Below are 15,800 nucleotides of genomic sequence, written 5' to 3'. Positions count from 1 at the left end.
AAATATGTTTGATGTTCAGTCGTGGGGGAATGTCTCACACATGTATCTGTTGTATTGTAAATCGCCCCCGGTCCTTGCGATACTCCCGTGCAGCCAGGACCAGCATTTCTTCAATGACCAAAGGATTCACCAGCCACACCATCATTTGTGTCAAAACGTTACCTGCGTAGACCACTCATCAATGGGCAGAACGATTTTACATCAAAGGAGGGTGCCAGATCTTAGCTGTGCAGTAGACGGGGCAGTGCAGTTCACCCAGACAGCCTCTGATGTCCTCATGCCGCTTTGTGGTTTTGTGGTCTGGCAATGCCGCATTGGAGCAGGACTTCATCCCCCTGATTATCTCAATGCATTCCCAGAAAACGGAATTTGAATTGCCCCATTGTCTAGTAATGTAATGCCCGTTACATTTTATGTGAGTGAGACAGTTCTATTCTTGTGTAGCCACGACAGTAGGTTCTTTGGGAGATAGTTCACGTAGTTTTGATTCTCTTCCATTGAAGGAGCGCAGACTACAGCGGTTGCGGTAACACGTCGGTTTTAGTTGCGCGGCCACAATCGGATCGACGCACAAATATTGTGAAACTCCCTTCCCACGGACGTTGAGGAGATGCCATACCCCTGGTTCGCCAGGAGAAGGCGGCACAGCAAAATGTGGTCTCCTTCCGTTGACTCTGTATGGGGATAGAGTGTTGCCCTCTCGCATGTGAACGCTCATTATAATTGGCCGATTAACATTTGAATACGTAGAGGACTGCAGAACTCGGGTAATTGTTAGCGCCTGCCTCCGCGCCTTGTCTGCGGTTCCTCGCGCTTCCGAGGTCATTCTACCGCTTCAAGAGTGAGTGAACACTGCGCGGCGCTTTACAAATTGACATTCTCGTCAATAATTATTATGAATTCACCATCGCCAAACAGACATCAACGAATGCAAGGAGACTCACCCGTCGCCCTGCAACCAGAAGTGCGTCAACCTCATCGGCAGCTACCGCTGCGCGTGCGAGCCGGGCTTCCAGCTACGCGGCCGCCGATGCTACGGTGAGAGATGCTCTCCCTCTCTCTATCTCTCTCTCCCTTTCTCTTCCTATCTATCTCTCGATGTCCCCCCGCCCCCCCTCTGTCTCTCTCTATCTCTCCCCACAAAGTGTGGAGCTGCTTTATTGGCCCCACAAGGATGATGCACTGAGTCAACCCCCCCCCCCCCCCAAGCCGGGATGTGAACCCTGAGTGACCTTTTCGATTGCGAGCCGCTCGGCTCTAACGCTGAGCCGCCCTGGTCGGACGGAAGGCTCCACGGTGGTGCCAGCGCCACCGCTTGTGAACACGGCACCCCGGCACAATCGCCGGGAAATTTCCCTCCTCCCCCCCCCCGTCCCCGCAGACATCAACGAGTGCTTGCAGCACGCGTGCCGTGTGGACCAGCAGTGCCGCAACACCCGCGGCGGCTACAAATGCATCGACCTGTGCCCCAACGGCATGACCAAGGCGGAGAACGGCACGTGCGTCGGTACGTGGGCGGACGCGGCGCGGCGCGGCACAACGGCGGTAGAACGAGGGGGTGGGAGGGGGGAGGCGGCGCGGTACGGGGCGATGGGATACGGGGCCTGTACGCGTGCATTGTGTGTATGGGGAACTTCTTTCTCGCCGTACGTAGCCAACCGTGCTAATCGGAGGTGCGGGGGAAGGCCAAACAGTGCTGGACCGCGGCGAGTGTGACGAGTGTTTTGTGAGTGAGCGAGCGGTGAGCGAGTGAGCGGGTAATTTGGTCGGCATTTGAGTGAGACACTACAATACGCGAGCAAGCGTGTATATTGACATGCGTGAGTGTATGCGGGTGGACATTTGAAGGAGCGTTTATTTGCCTGCGCGAGTGTACGTGTCCTAGAGTCAGTGGGTGGTTTGAGTGAGCGATTGAGTGTGTTCAAATAGTTGAGGATGTTTGGGGGTTAATGGGTGGGTAGTGGATATTCGAGTCGGCGAATGAGTGAACATCAAGACAACCGAGTATATTTTAATTAAGTGGATGGGGGAGTGTTTTAGCACACGTGCAAGTGATTGAAGGGGTGGCATAATTAATAGGCTGGCGATCGGATAACCGTTTGGCTTGAATGACGAGCCAACAGACAAGCGCGTGGGTGGACGGGCACAATGGTGGGTCAGTGGAGGATTGAGTAATCCCACCACCCACCCACCCCAAACCCCCCTCCCTTCTTCACATTGTACTCCGTCCCACCCGCCCAGACGTTGACGAGTGCCAGGACGGCACCCACCAGTGCCGCTACAACCAAATCTGCGAGAACACGCGGGGGAGCTACCGCTGCACGTGCCCTCGGGGCTACCGCTCGCAGGGCGTGGGCAAGCCCTGCCTGGGTGAGTGCTCCCGCCCAGCTCCTTGCTACCACTCCACTGCTCCTCCGCACACGCACTGCCGGCGGGCACAAACAGTCAATATGCCAACGTCGGAATATGGTTGGAACCGTTGGACCAACATTGGCGAACGTTAACCTAACGTTGGCCCAACGCAGGCCCAATGTTCGCCAAACTTTGGCCCAACATTGGCTGAATGTTGGCCTAATGTTGGTCCAACGTTAGATTAACGTTGGCTGAGCCCTACGTGTTGTTCACTGGGAAGGGCTTTAAAAAAAAACGGTGGTTCGATGAGTCGTCACGATTCAGGGTCATGACTCAATTCAACAATCGATTATTTTTCATGCATATTTTTACAGCTTTGGTTGCCCCATTAACCCTCATTTTACAGTTGGCATATCAATTGCATACACAGAGACGTGGTTATGTGCACGTATCATAACAGTCAGCATGAGTCCATTCATCGTTACGTGCTTAGTAGTTGTGGGGCCGTGGTCCGTCCAACAGAAGTTTGGAGCTTCGTCAATTCGAAAAATAATTGGGAGCCACTGCCACGTGGCCTTACGAGCGCCCTCTAGTGACGTCACAGCCGCGCTGTAGTCCTCTCACGAAGCGGAGTAGGGGGGCCCACGACCGTCAGCGTGCGATGTGAGCCGCTCCGTGGTTCGCCTGTGGGGAGCTCAGTGCACAGAGGGTGGAGTGTGAACCCCGTTGCAGTCGCGGCACTCCCCATCTTGGAAACAGGAGCCAGGATTTTGAGGCGCGAATCGGCAGCCAAATTGCGACTGTCGCATCGTCACAGATAAATATGGTTCTGGTATTGCGATAGCAATATCACAGTATGTACGTATGTTAAACTTCCTTCGCCCCGTACGTAGCCAACCGAGCTAATCGGAGGTCCTTTATGCACTGCGTCTTCCATTATTGCACGATTCCATGGACCTATTGACAGCTGCATGCGCTATGGCTGACGGGTCAGTCATGTCCTGGTGGATGCTGTGACTCTCACGAGGGCATTGCTTTAGCCCTGGGTTCACAATGGCAAATTCAGATTTAGGCCCCATAAGGTTTGTGAAATTGGTTTCCCAGGGTTCTACTGTACACAGTTCAGCCTCTTGTCTCTCGTGTGGCACAAACTGATCACTTTTAACTAATTTAACTATTTTTTTTTTTACCAGGTAAGGCCCACTGAGCTACGTAGCTCTTTTTCAGAAGCCACCTGGCCACAAATGATAGCTCAACGAAGTGGCTTATCACGTGCAAATTTATAACAGCCAAATAGTGTACTCTAAACGCACGTTTCCAAATGTGGAGGGGAAAAACCAGAGAACCCCGGTTGTTGCTGTGAATCTACATGAGCCATACGAGAGAAGAGGAATTGCGATTGTCAGCTGAAGCAACATCAATGATACGCGTCAGCGCTCAAACTGCGTCTAATTGTCTCCCTGATAACATCCGCGTCGTGTGGCGCACATCCCCAGCTGAATTTTGACTCCAACTCTAAACGTACTCCCCGACGTCGCAGAACGTACACGTCCCTGACTTACACGGCCATTTGTTACCATTTTTACAGGGGTTGGCCATTTTGTCACCTTTTTAATTAACACAAGAGAAGGGGGGGGGGAGGTGATCCCCAGTTCATGAACTAAATTTTCTCACGTGAGATCGGAGCCACCGTAACAGATGTGTTGAGGTAAAAGTGCAAAGCGGATTGTAAATGGTTGAGCCTCTCAACGTGGACACACATTGACGTTGCTTAGACTTGCAAAGAGTGCTGCTTAGGAGAGGCGGAGATTGTGGATCCCGCACGGCAGAGATGGATTTGGTTGGTATGAGGAAGTACGGCAAGCAGGACGTACAGATTTTGTTTTTATGAATTTCCCCTTCATAACTCATGAGTTTTCTCCGGGCACTTCATTGACCTCACACTCGCAACCAATACTCGAGAAATAATTGGACTAACTGTCCCTAAGCACTACCCTGCTGCAAATTTAATCTGCAGGCTCAGTTGCGATTTTCCTAGATAGACATAGTAAATCTTATCTGAGTACACCTTGAGACTGGATAACCTGTTCTCGAAGTCTTATCTGAGTACATCTTGTCACTGGCAAGCCTGTTATAGATGTCCTGTACATTTATATTATTCCCATTAACCAGTGCTTCGCAATTATATTCAAAACACATCACCTGTTTTTATAATCATAAATAGAATCGAATAATAGTTAAAAGCTAAAAAATGTAAATAGCTTGTGTCCCCTATATTTATAACAATTGCCCTTTATCGGTATCAAATCATGAGCTAAAAAAATCCATTCTAAATTCTCAAAGAGCAGTTCAGCTCTCCGTATTATAAAACTGTCCGCGGAAGCTGATATCACAAAACTGCTCCTGATATTCAGAAGTAGCTTTGTTTACATGCAACGCCTCTGCTGCAGTGTCCCATTAGACATCTCCTCCCACTTGGCAAAATCTTCTCAAGCTTCAACATTGGCCGCCATGTCTATGCTGATGACAACCCCAGCCCGACAAGTCCGTTGACTCCACACACCCGACCTTCCTGTCCATAATTCAAACTTAAGAGTATTTTGTTGTTGGATCGCCGTGTAGGTATATTGTCGTATTTTAACTGTATAACCCTCAACCACCTCACAGAGCCAATCAAATCAAGTTGTGACGATGTAGGCGGATGTGCCAATTGATGCGGCTTATCACCAAAACGGAAGGATTGTTCAAAAGCATGTACATTTTTGACAAAATTGTCACGTGGCAACTTGAAATAATTGGCTCTGTCGGGTGGTGGCTTATTGTAAAAAAAATATTATAGCTAAACGACGATCTAACCCAAAATAATCATTAGAATTTAAACTTGTGAAGTGCCCTTATACAATCGTTCTCAGTGCGCCATGCATAGAAAGGCGGAAAATAGTTAACAACATAAAAGCAGAGAAGAAGTGAGAAGAACATTTGAAAATAACTAAAGAGAAAACCCTATTTTAAACAGAGACGCTTTTTTTAGTCGATATTTGAATATCTGTCGTGTCTTGGAAGTCCCCTGACCTCGAATGGCAACGAGTTACAGAGTTTAGGTGACGCAGTTGCAAAGGCACCGTCACCCCAAGTGTGAAGCCTAGACCGTGGGACAGTGAGCAATGCACAAGTTACAGCTCTTAATTATGAATCGTACCATTTGGTCGTGAAAGCCTGCGTATGAAATTAACTCGTTGTCCATTTCTCACGTCTTGCCTGGACGTGGTGTCACTGTGCATTTCTCCAAACTCCCTCGAGATAAACTCGGCCAAAGCTGACGTAATCCTCATTGCCAAAACAAAATTAGGACTCTCAGATGTCTCAGTCTGCACCTTGTGAACTCTGGCATCATGCTGTGTGCAAGCTTGGAGTGGTCTTTGATTCTAAGCCTTTCTATAGCATAATCCACCACCCACCACTTCTGTCCACCCAGCAGTATTAATGTGTTCACCACAGTCAGTCGAATGATAACACCACGGTTAGGCGTGTGTGGTGGGGCACAGTGCGATCGCTTCCACCTCTTCCACGGTATCCGAGGTGAGCGTGGAAGAGTAGGCCAGTGCTATTCTCTCGAGGGTCTCTGCAGAGCTCTCTTTAGTGTTACCCTCCAGCGGTAAAATTTCAGGACTCGCATCCTTTGTCTGCAGTTTTCTCAGCAGCGCCGTCGTCATCGTACAATGACCCCTGTCGCTCTGACGCACGCGTCCAAGTGACGCCTCGGCCCAATCGAGCGACACGCAACTAAAACGGCGCGCGCCGCCCTGTCTCCCCGTGTGTCTCTGTGTCTTCGCATGCCCGGGCGGAATCGGGGACGGGCAATCGGGGGCATGGGATCGTGACGGGGGCAGACATTGACGAGTGCGGATCGTTCCCCCGGCCGTGCGCGTACCGCTGCGTCAACACGCCCGGCAGCTTCGAGTGTCTCTGCTCGCCCGGCCAACGCTTGCTGGGCGACGGGAAGTCGTGCGCCGGTCTAGAGCGATTGCCAAATTACGACGACGGCGGCGGCGTTCACCGTCCCATTCCCCGGGGCCACGCGTTCGGCGGACCGGGCCCCGCCGCTGGTGTTTGGAGCGGCGATTCAGCCACGGGCGACTTCACCTTCGTTAGGCAGAGCGCTCGCACGCGTTACCGTGGCACCGGCGGCCGCGCCGCCACGGCGACGGCGGCTAGGATTCGGAGCCGTAGGGCTGCCGCGTGCCTCCCTGGGTATCGCCCGTTTGGCGGAGAGTGCGTAGGTACGACCGGGGTCTTTGTGTGCGTTGAAGGAAGGCTTGGAGGTGGTGGTGGTGGTGGTTGTCATTCGTCATCGTCGTCCTCGTTGTCATAGTCACAGTCATCACCAGCCGTTTTACCAAAGTTGTGGTCGCCCTCATTGTAATCGTGACCATTGGTGTTATTGTCAGCGGCATCAATTGCATTGTCATCTTCATCACTGTCGGTGTCGTGAACAGCGTAATCATCGACGGCCATTTAGCATCATCGTGATCGTAATTGTTGCCATCGTCATTGTTGTCATCTTTACTATCGTCATCATGAGCATCATCACCATCGTGCTCATCATCAGCATCATCACCACCATAATAATCTTGCTCAGCATAATTTATGAGATGTTTCGTTACAATGGCATGCCAAAGTGTTATTTAAGAATCAACATACAGCCCTCTATGTATTTTAGTGATGGTCATGCGTCTGGTCTGGACTTTGGATGCTGGTGTGTACAGTTTCACATCTCGTTTCCATAACTTCTCCCCATGTTGCCTCTGATGCAGCAAACAATATTGGGAACAATAATAATAATAATACACAAATGCTAATAATTTATTTACCACGAAAAGCCTCACCGAGTCTCAAGACTCTCTCTCTCACGGGAGGTCCCTGCCAAAGTACTCGTCCCATTAAAGAGTTTGAGCTTGCTCTTTGATTCTTTCGGTAAAGTCACGTATAAAGAAAATAAGTTAAATAATAGAGTATGACGTTTCGATTGCAACACAAGCAACCGCCTACGTGACTTTACCGAAAGAACCAAAGAGTAATTCCTGCAGTCACGAAAGCTTCAAATCAAGTTTGAGCTTGCTTTGTCCGTACGAGTAAGTCGATAGTGGCAGCAGAAAATGAACGTGCGCCAAGGGGAGAACACTTAGACTCAACGCTGATGCCAGTAACCTACTTGCTGCACTGTCCCCGATGATCGCCTTATTGAGAAGGCTGCTGCTTCACGTCCAGACATTAGCTGCGAGTAGCGTTCTGACCCGGCTCAACTGGACACCTGTGAAAAATAGATTTGCAGCTCCTCCAGTCTAAATAAATATCCTCATTCTGAGATCACTTGGCTGACTTTCTAATTCCAGTGTAACTCAGCAATACCAACCTAGTGATACTTAGCTAAGTAAAGTTAGATGAAATGGTCCTGACACTTGTATTGTAACAATGTATTTGCCAGTGCTCATCTCTGTTAGCAGTCCTAAGACATTGGTCCAAATTCCACATTCCTATGGCAGGGACTTCCAACGAAGTTGAGCTTGGTGTCTGTTACACACCGCATGTGCAATCTACTTAACGTGTCCATGCGTGCTCTGTATGTTACGCTAATTGAATGCACGTATCCACCTTCACTGAATTTTAATGTTTAAAAGGTGTAGTCACACAAGCAGCTTTGTTTATTCTTACGACTGAATTCGTAGCATCGTGCGTGTGTGTGCTCGTCTTAGAGAGCGGTAGTGTAGCGGTTAGCGCACTGCGCTACGAACCTGGGGACCCGAGTTCAATTCCCGCTCGCGGCCAACACCAGTGACGATTATCTGAAGCGGTCATGGGCCTCTTCTAGGTCGACTCAGCCTCAAATGAGTACCCGGTGTGGTGTGTAAACATCGCAACTGGGGAGACAAAGGCCGTCGGGCGTGGTGCTGGCCACCCACCCCCTCGTGTTCCATTCGTAGATGCTCGCTAACAGTACTTTCCTCAACAGTCTGTTAAGGCTATAGGGGGGATCTTTGTCTTTGTTTCTCTTAAATGGGGATATGTGTTCGTGCCTGTCTGTGTGTCGTGCATGTCTTGTTTTATTGTCATCCCGCGTGTGATGTGTGCATGTGTCATGCGTGTCTGTGTTTTGTGTGTCTGCCAATTGACCGTGTGTGCTCGTGTGTGCTCGTGCGTGCATTAATGTCGAACATGTGTGCACATTATTTCGCACGTCTGTGTCTTGCATGTTTGCATGTTGCGTGTGTACGTATGATGTGTGCATGTGGTGGGGAGCGGTAGTGTAGCAGTTGGAGCGCTGCGCTACAAACCCGGCGACCCGAGTTCGATTCCCGTTCACAGCCAATACAAGTAATAATTATCTGAACCGGTCCCGGGCCTTCCCTAGGTCGACTCAGCCTAAATGTATAAACATCGTCACTGGGGAGAGAAAGGCGGCCGGGCGTGGTGCTGGCCACCCACCCCCTCGTGTGCCATGCCGGCCTTCATAGGTGCTCGCTAACAGCACACAGTCCGTTAAAAGTCAACACGGGGGATCTTTGTCTTTGTGTGCACGTGCAACTCGTGTCCGTGTACTGTGTGTCTACGCCGCCTGTGTGCCACGCGCGCATCTCATGCTCGTGCGTGTGCCCCCGGCGCAGATGTGGACGAGTGTCAGAACAAGGAACAGTGCCAGCACGAGTGCCGTAACTCCCCCGGGAGCTACCAGTGCGTCTGTCCCGGTGGATACCGCGTCGCCCCCAACGGAAAGACCTGCCAGGGTGAGTTCCCGACTCTCTGCAACCCCCCCCATGTCTGCAGCAACCACCCTTCACGAGCTAGCCAGGCGGTGGTGCTACGCTGCTGCACGTGGCTGCCTGTAATCCAGCACTGTGGAGATAACAGCGAGGGGGTTGATGGATCACCAAGCACAAACGTTCTGAAACTCCCTTCCCGTGGGCGTCGAGAAATGTGGACTCAACCTGTTCCATCTGCGTGGGGATAGAGCGTTTCGCCCTCGCACGCATGGGTTTTCCCTGGGCGCTCTGCTTTCTTTCCACGTGTAAAACACTCGTTGATTTGAATTCACGATATTATGATTGTGAGTGAAGTGCCCGCTGTAACCACAGCTCCTCCTTGGTGCTCATAGAGGGAACTCGGGAAACGGTCTCATCACCCAGGGTCACGATTCATCTTGTGGGGAAAAACCTGGGGGGGGGGTCAGTTCGCTGACTTAATGGGCTGGTCAGATCGATTGTATTTGTTGACGCTGGTAAAGAAACATTCAGCCGTAAGCTGCTTTACAAAAACGGTCCATGGAGGGCCTTGGTGAGAGAAGGAACAAAAGGGAAGTTACATCAGCGAATAAATGATAACATCATGGGACTCCCTTGCTAGTATCACAATATAAGAATAGGTTTTACCCTTTCTGGCAACAAAACAGGTGTTAAGATTTTAAAACGCCAAACAGAAACCTTTTGCAAGGAATCATGTCTGCGTTCACCACATATACTTGTGGTGAACATGCAAACAAAAAAACATGCTCTGATATTTTATGCATTGTCTTTGAAACGGATTGGTCCACACCAGAGACAGCTTTCAGTAGAGCCTCGTCTCAAACAGTGTTATACCAGAGGACGCCAAAAGGCGAACATCACAAAGACAATGCCACTCTCAGGGCATTGAGAGCTCAGAATGAGCAGCTACATCATGGGACCTCAATAATATTGCATTGTTTTTGTGCTGTTCGCCTTATGGTGTCCTCTAGGTTTCTGTTTAGTGTTTTAACATCGTAATACCGGTTTTATTGACATAAATAGTAAAACCGATTCTCATCAATGATAACATTGCAGACACCGAGTGGCAAACGCATTCGGGGAACACAACATTCAGATGGAGTATCACTCCATTAACAGTGGCAGGTGACGCACATCAACACCGGTGCACCAGGTGGCACCGAAACGTTAGCCACACGTGCAGCGATGTAGTGCTTATCAGAAAAATGAGAGCTAAACTATTTACTTGAACAATATTTTTTTATTTTACCCAGGTAAGGCCCACTGAGCCATACAGCTATTGTTTCAGAAGCTACCTAGTCTCAAATGATAGCTCAAGAAAGTGGCTGATCACGTGGAAATTGATGGCAGACAAATAGTCTAAATGCGTGTTGATTCTAAATGTGGAGGGAACAACTGATGGACATGGAGAAGAATCCACGCGATCACGGGGAGAACGTGCAAACTCCGAATATACAGGTGCCAGGGTCAGGGATTGAATGAACGACTTCCTGCATACCAGGCGAGGGAGTTCACATCTCGCCACCACGGCGCCACGTCACGCTGAGTTAGCTAACCACGTGCACAAGAAGGGATGTCAATAAATCAGTTCCAACTATGATGACCTACTGCAGCCATTCCTTGTTACTGTGACCCTGTGTGCCTTCACAGTACACACGACTACTGCTTTATGTGTACTGAGGTTGACATTTGCCATGTGTCTGTTGTCTCTAAACATGCAACATGCGCACCCACGCACACTCCTACACCCACACACGCACGCACGTACGTTTACGCACGCCCGTACGTACGTACCCATACGTACGTGCGCATCCGAATTTTTGCGCACACCTTGCACAAATCCACACGCGCTCGTTCGTGCAAACAAAAAAACACGCCCTCTTGCACCCACGTAAAAAAAAACCACGCACGCGCGGCCACTTGCTCACACGCAGACATTGACGAGTGTCTGGAGCAGAACATACAGTGCGGACCCAACCGGATGTGCTTCAACATGCGCGGCAGCTACAAGTGCATCGACACGCCGTGCCCGCCCAACTACAAACGCGAGTCGCGCTCAGGGTACGTCGACGCCGCGCCGGGCCCGCGGCTCGGCCGTTCTGCCTCCGCCCGCACCCAAGCACGGCCTCCTGTGGCCTTCTCTCGAAAACCGCGAACCGGCGGCGTCCGCTCGGTGCAAGCGCGCGGCGCTGCTGACCCCGCGGCGTCGCCGTCGGACCGCGGCGGTAGCCGTGTTCGTGTGAGGAGGAGACTTGGGCCCCGATCTCATCGCGGCTCAGAAGTGAAGCGGGGCTTGAGCCGGGATAGCGTTTGGATGGGCGGCCGCCGCACATAAAACGTGCGCCGAAGGCCGCCGATACCTGGGCTGCGTTGTCAGCGGGGGGCTGTGAAGCAAATCACATTGGTTGTCGTGCACCGCGCTGCGCCGCCTGCAGTCGCCAACCCGCCGCTCTCCAGCGTGGTGAAGTGCGCTCAGGCATTGGGAGGCTCCAGGCCGCCGACTCAAAGGGGATTGAAAGTGCGACGGTCCCTACAGGCGGCAGTGCCGTGTGCGGTGCACCCCTTTGCATACCTGTCAACCCCTTATCAATGCCCTGTCTTGTTACAGACCAATTCAGACCTTATTGGTCACCCCGTGCCCCTCATAAATCTCAACGTTCATCCGACAAAGTCCCATCACAAACAAATAGACGAAAAAAATGTTTGCCCGTTCTGAAACGGCTGTACGCCGCATGGACCTGCAAACTCAATTTCCCTGGACAAGAATACGGGGTAAACCATATGGGTCGACAGCTGTGCCTATGCCCCGTCGCCATCTCTGCGCTCGCGATGGCCGTGACCGCATACCGCCCCGCCTGCAGGTTCTGCCTCAAGAGCTGCCCCCCGAACGACGTGGAGTGCCTGCTGAGCCCGCTGGCGCTTGAGTACAAGCTGGTGGCGCTGCCCTTCGGCATCCCCTCCAACCAGGACCTCGTGCGTCTTGTCGCCTACACGCAGGTGAGTTCCGCTGCGCCGTCTTGTCAGTTCCGTGCGTGCGTGTGTCTGTCTGTCTCTTGGGGTGTAAATATCCCCTCTGTGGAGACAAAGTCGGGCGGGCATGGTGTTGGGCACCCACCCCCTCGTGTGCCGTGCCGGCCTTCATAGGTGCTCCCTAACAGCACTTGCCCCAACAGTCTGTGCAGGCTACACGGGGGATCTTTGTATTGTGTGTGTGTCTGTTTGTATGTGAGCCATCCTGTTTGGCTGTGCGCTCGTCTTATCTGTTTGTCAAACGTTCTTGGTGCTAAATATATTTCCAAATCATATTTCATTGTTTGTCCACATGTCCGTCTGTCTGTATATTTGTCAGTCTATTTTATCTGTGAGTCAGTCTGTCTGCCTACCTGTTTTTGTGTTTGTCCGATCGTACGAATATCTTTCGATCTGTCTGCTGTGTGCCGTCTGGTTCTCAGCACGGTCTCTGTATCTGATCGCTTTCCTGTGCATCTGTGTGTGTATCTGCGTGTCTGTCAATATGCCTGTCTTTCTCTCCATCCGTCCGTCCATCCCTCCTTCATCTTTTTCCCTCCGCCCGCTCGTCACACTCTCCGTCCTTCCGCCCGCCCATCGGTCCGTCCGTGCGCGCGCAGGACGACGTGATGCACCCCAGGACGCGCTTCTTCGTGGTCGACCCGGACCCCAGCGTTCCGTTTGCGATCCGCGACGAGGGCGGCAAGGGCGTGGTGTTCACGATCCGCGCGCTGCGCGAGGCGCACACCTACAGCATGAAGGTGCGCGCCCTCTCCTACGCAGAGGACGGCTCCGTCGAGTACCAGACCACCTTCATCGTCTACATCTCCGTCTCCGCCTACCCCTACTAGGACCTGGCTTGTGCTCCGTGTCCCCACGCTCCCGAACGCCGTCACTGCCGCCACCACAACCGGGAGTTAGGACTTCCGCGTCGTTCCTTTTGGCGACAAGGGCCGTCTTGCGGTCCGACGCCACAAAGTGCAAAACGGTCGCAAGTTCTTTTGTGGCTTTATTTTTGTTTTTTAAATGGTATGATAGCCTCGGAGCATTTCCTTGAACGATGTGGATTATGCAGCGTTCAGCATGCATTGTCGAACATCGGGAGCAAAAAAAAAAATATTTACTGTAGAAATCTGTTACATAGCTTAATTTTGGCTGTAGTCTCGCTCAAAATGTTTCTTTGTGGACCGCAAACTGTGTTCGCCTTGTTGTACCAAAGAATCGTTATTAAGACACTCACCGCACAACGTGGGTTCACTGAATGTCCCAGCTGAAAAAAGGTCCACTGCATTGCAAATAGTTAACCTACTCGTGCGGGAGGAGCAGTCGTTTAATAAATCGGCATCATCGCACTGCCGTCGACAATCTGCCGGTGACACCGTGAAGCCATCGCGCTCGGTCTGGCGGGATGCCGCGAACGACGCCACCAGGTTGGCGAAGTGGTGGGGGGGGGGGTGGTAGGATGTGAGGTCAAAGGCAATTAGGTCACAAGGTGCAGTGCCACAATCGGTTTTCCCGTGCCACTGTTTGCAGGAGAGGCCTCCACGAGAGGGAGCTCTGAAAGGGATATTTAGATGCCGAGTTACGTGGTGTACGTACGTTGAACTTCTTTCGCAACCGCACGTAGCCAGCCGTGCTAATCGGAAGTGCGGGGGAAGGACGACAAACTAAATACGAAAAAGCGGTTGTAAAGAAATGAGTTTTCAATCTAAATGATTTTAAAGTGCATAGGCTCCAGTGGTTTCGTAATATCGGAAGGAAGAGCATTCCAGACGGCCGCAGAAGCACGTCTGAAAGCGCGCGACGCGATGACCGTCTTTGTTCGACGGTGAGCCAAAAGCCGCCGCTGCTGCGGGGATGAGCGGATCGTAATGAAAACGATTCGGCATCTCGTGAGTCGGGGGCGGTTGTGGGGCTCGCTCGACGGGACTCGAGGCGACTTTGCGTAACGCGCAAGGGACTCGGGCTGATGTGTCTGGGAGGCTATTCACAGATCCTCCAATCTGCCGCGATACGCCGCAAAGCTTTTGCGGGTCTGAGGAGTCGGCGTGGCTAAAAACTCCTCTCCTCCGCGAATTTCCAGCCACGATTGATTTTTTTTTACGGGTAGAAGAGGAGTTGTTGGCCGCACGGCGAATTTTTCGCGAATTTTTAGTGGTTCTCGTGGATTGTGGTGGCGGGGGTCGGGGGGAGGGCGGCCACCTCGAATTGTAGGATTCGCGGAAAAGAGGATCGCTGAGTTTTACCGTCGTCGATATTCGAAGTGCACTTGAAAAACGTCGGTGCCACATTGAAACACGTACTTTTGAATGACAAAGTACAGTACGTGTTGTGACCACCTGGTGACGCTGCCGCGTTAGCAATGGAGCACAAATAACAAACAAAGCCCAACACATTCGCCGATAACGCCGTGGCCTTCGAAGGAAAAGTATATACAGTACAGTCATAGGTTTGTTTGCTAGATCATTGCCCAAAACATCACCTATGAGGTATAATTTTCCTTTTAACGCCGCCACAGTGGGATTGACAAACGTGTTGCAAAAAAAAATCTAAGTAAGTTAATTGGCCTCCATTTCGTTATCCACAGGGATTTTGACAAGTCTAATGTTTTGCCTCCTCAACCCCCACACAGTCTGCCACGCGTGGGGCGCTGCCTATGGCCCAGATAACGCCGTGGCTCGGAGCGCTCGACGCACTCTCGCGAGATTGCGAATTTCAAATCCAGGTTCGAGTCGACTCAGCACCTTTCCCGACGTCAGTAAAATCGGTAGTACCTCTTGAGAGAAGGTGGAGAGTGGCTCTCCTGCAGCGAGACCAGGGACTCGCTATGGAATTTGGAAATTTCCACCGCTGGTGGCCGCTTGCACGGTTCATTTGGGAAGACGGGTGTGAGAACGTTGAAATTCGTCTTCAGTTTGACTTCACAACCACATCGACCATCGGCTTGGGAGGGTGGCAGTTACCAATGAGTAAAAAACAAACTGCCGCGATACAACACAAAACTTTCAAGGGATTGAGAGGAGTCGCGTGGCTAAAAACCCCTCAACGAATTTAATAATAATAATAAAATACATTTTTATTAATTCAATTATTTATCTGCTGAACGTACCTCACCACGGAATTTGGAATTCGTTTGACAACCGAGACACCTTCTCTGCTGGCATCGACTGCATTCCAAGGTCACACTTTGAGCTTTTTTCAGCTGGGACTGGATGAGACCCGTGCATAAGCTTAAATGAATGAAGAAAGTGAATAAGTGAATATGATGTTTTGTGTTTTGCCTTAAAATAATACACGATTTTAAGAAATCAGGTTTCTAAGGTGCTTTGGGCCTTACCACTATTTGGTGGGTGTGCTGACATCGATGGTATTGGGCCATGGTGGCATCTCTTGACTAAAGGTGACCGACCTCCTGTGATGAGTAAACAACAACAACAACAACAAATCCAATGTATTTACTTCATTGGTAAATTATGCTTTATCACACAAATTCAGCACCGAATCAGGGAATGACTGGGTTTAGTGGGCGGAGGACAGCCTTCGAATATTTCTCGGAACAATGAATGATACCAGCTGAGGAGATTAAACATATGTCATCAATGTAACATTTCAACGGCCACACAGTGCATCAACGCACGCACA

General features: G+C 51.0%; 1 protein-coding gene across 1 annotated transcript in view; it reads left to right on the top strand.

The window, feature by feature from the left end:
* LOC133341883 (hemicentin-1-like) overlaps positions 1 to 15,459 on the top strand; it is a 254,826-nt gene extending 239,367 nt beyond the window's left edge. The window contains 8 exon segments of the mRNA XM_061550695.1: positions 919 to 1,038; positions 1,382 to 1,507; positions 2,242 to 2,370; positions 6,243 to 6,632; positions 9,015 to 9,134; positions 11,084 to 11,210; positions 12,011 to 12,146; positions 12,779 to 15,459. Coding sequence (XP_061406679.1) covers positions 919 to 1,038; positions 1,382 to 1,507; positions 2,242 to 2,370; positions 6,243 to 6,632; positions 9,015 to 9,134; positions 11,084 to 11,210; positions 12,011 to 12,146; positions 12,779 to 13,009 — 1,379 coding nt within the window. The 3' untranslated portion in view covers positions 13,010 to 15,459.
* The last annotated feature ends 341 nt before the right edge of the window (positions 15,460 to 15,800 follow it).

This window comes from Lethenteron reissneri, chromosome 12 (genome assembly GCF_015708825.2).
Source record: "Lethenteron reissneri isolate LAM-NWPU_2019-01 chromosome 12, ASM1570882v1, whole genome shotgun sequence".
Taxonomy (NCBI): domain Eukaryota; kingdom Metazoa; phylum Chordata; class Hyperoartia; order Petromyzontiformes; family Petromyzontidae; genus Lethenteron; species Lethenteron reissneri.
Note: the sequence above shows the minus strand (reverse complement) of the source record. Positions and strands in the feature narration are given on the sequence as shown.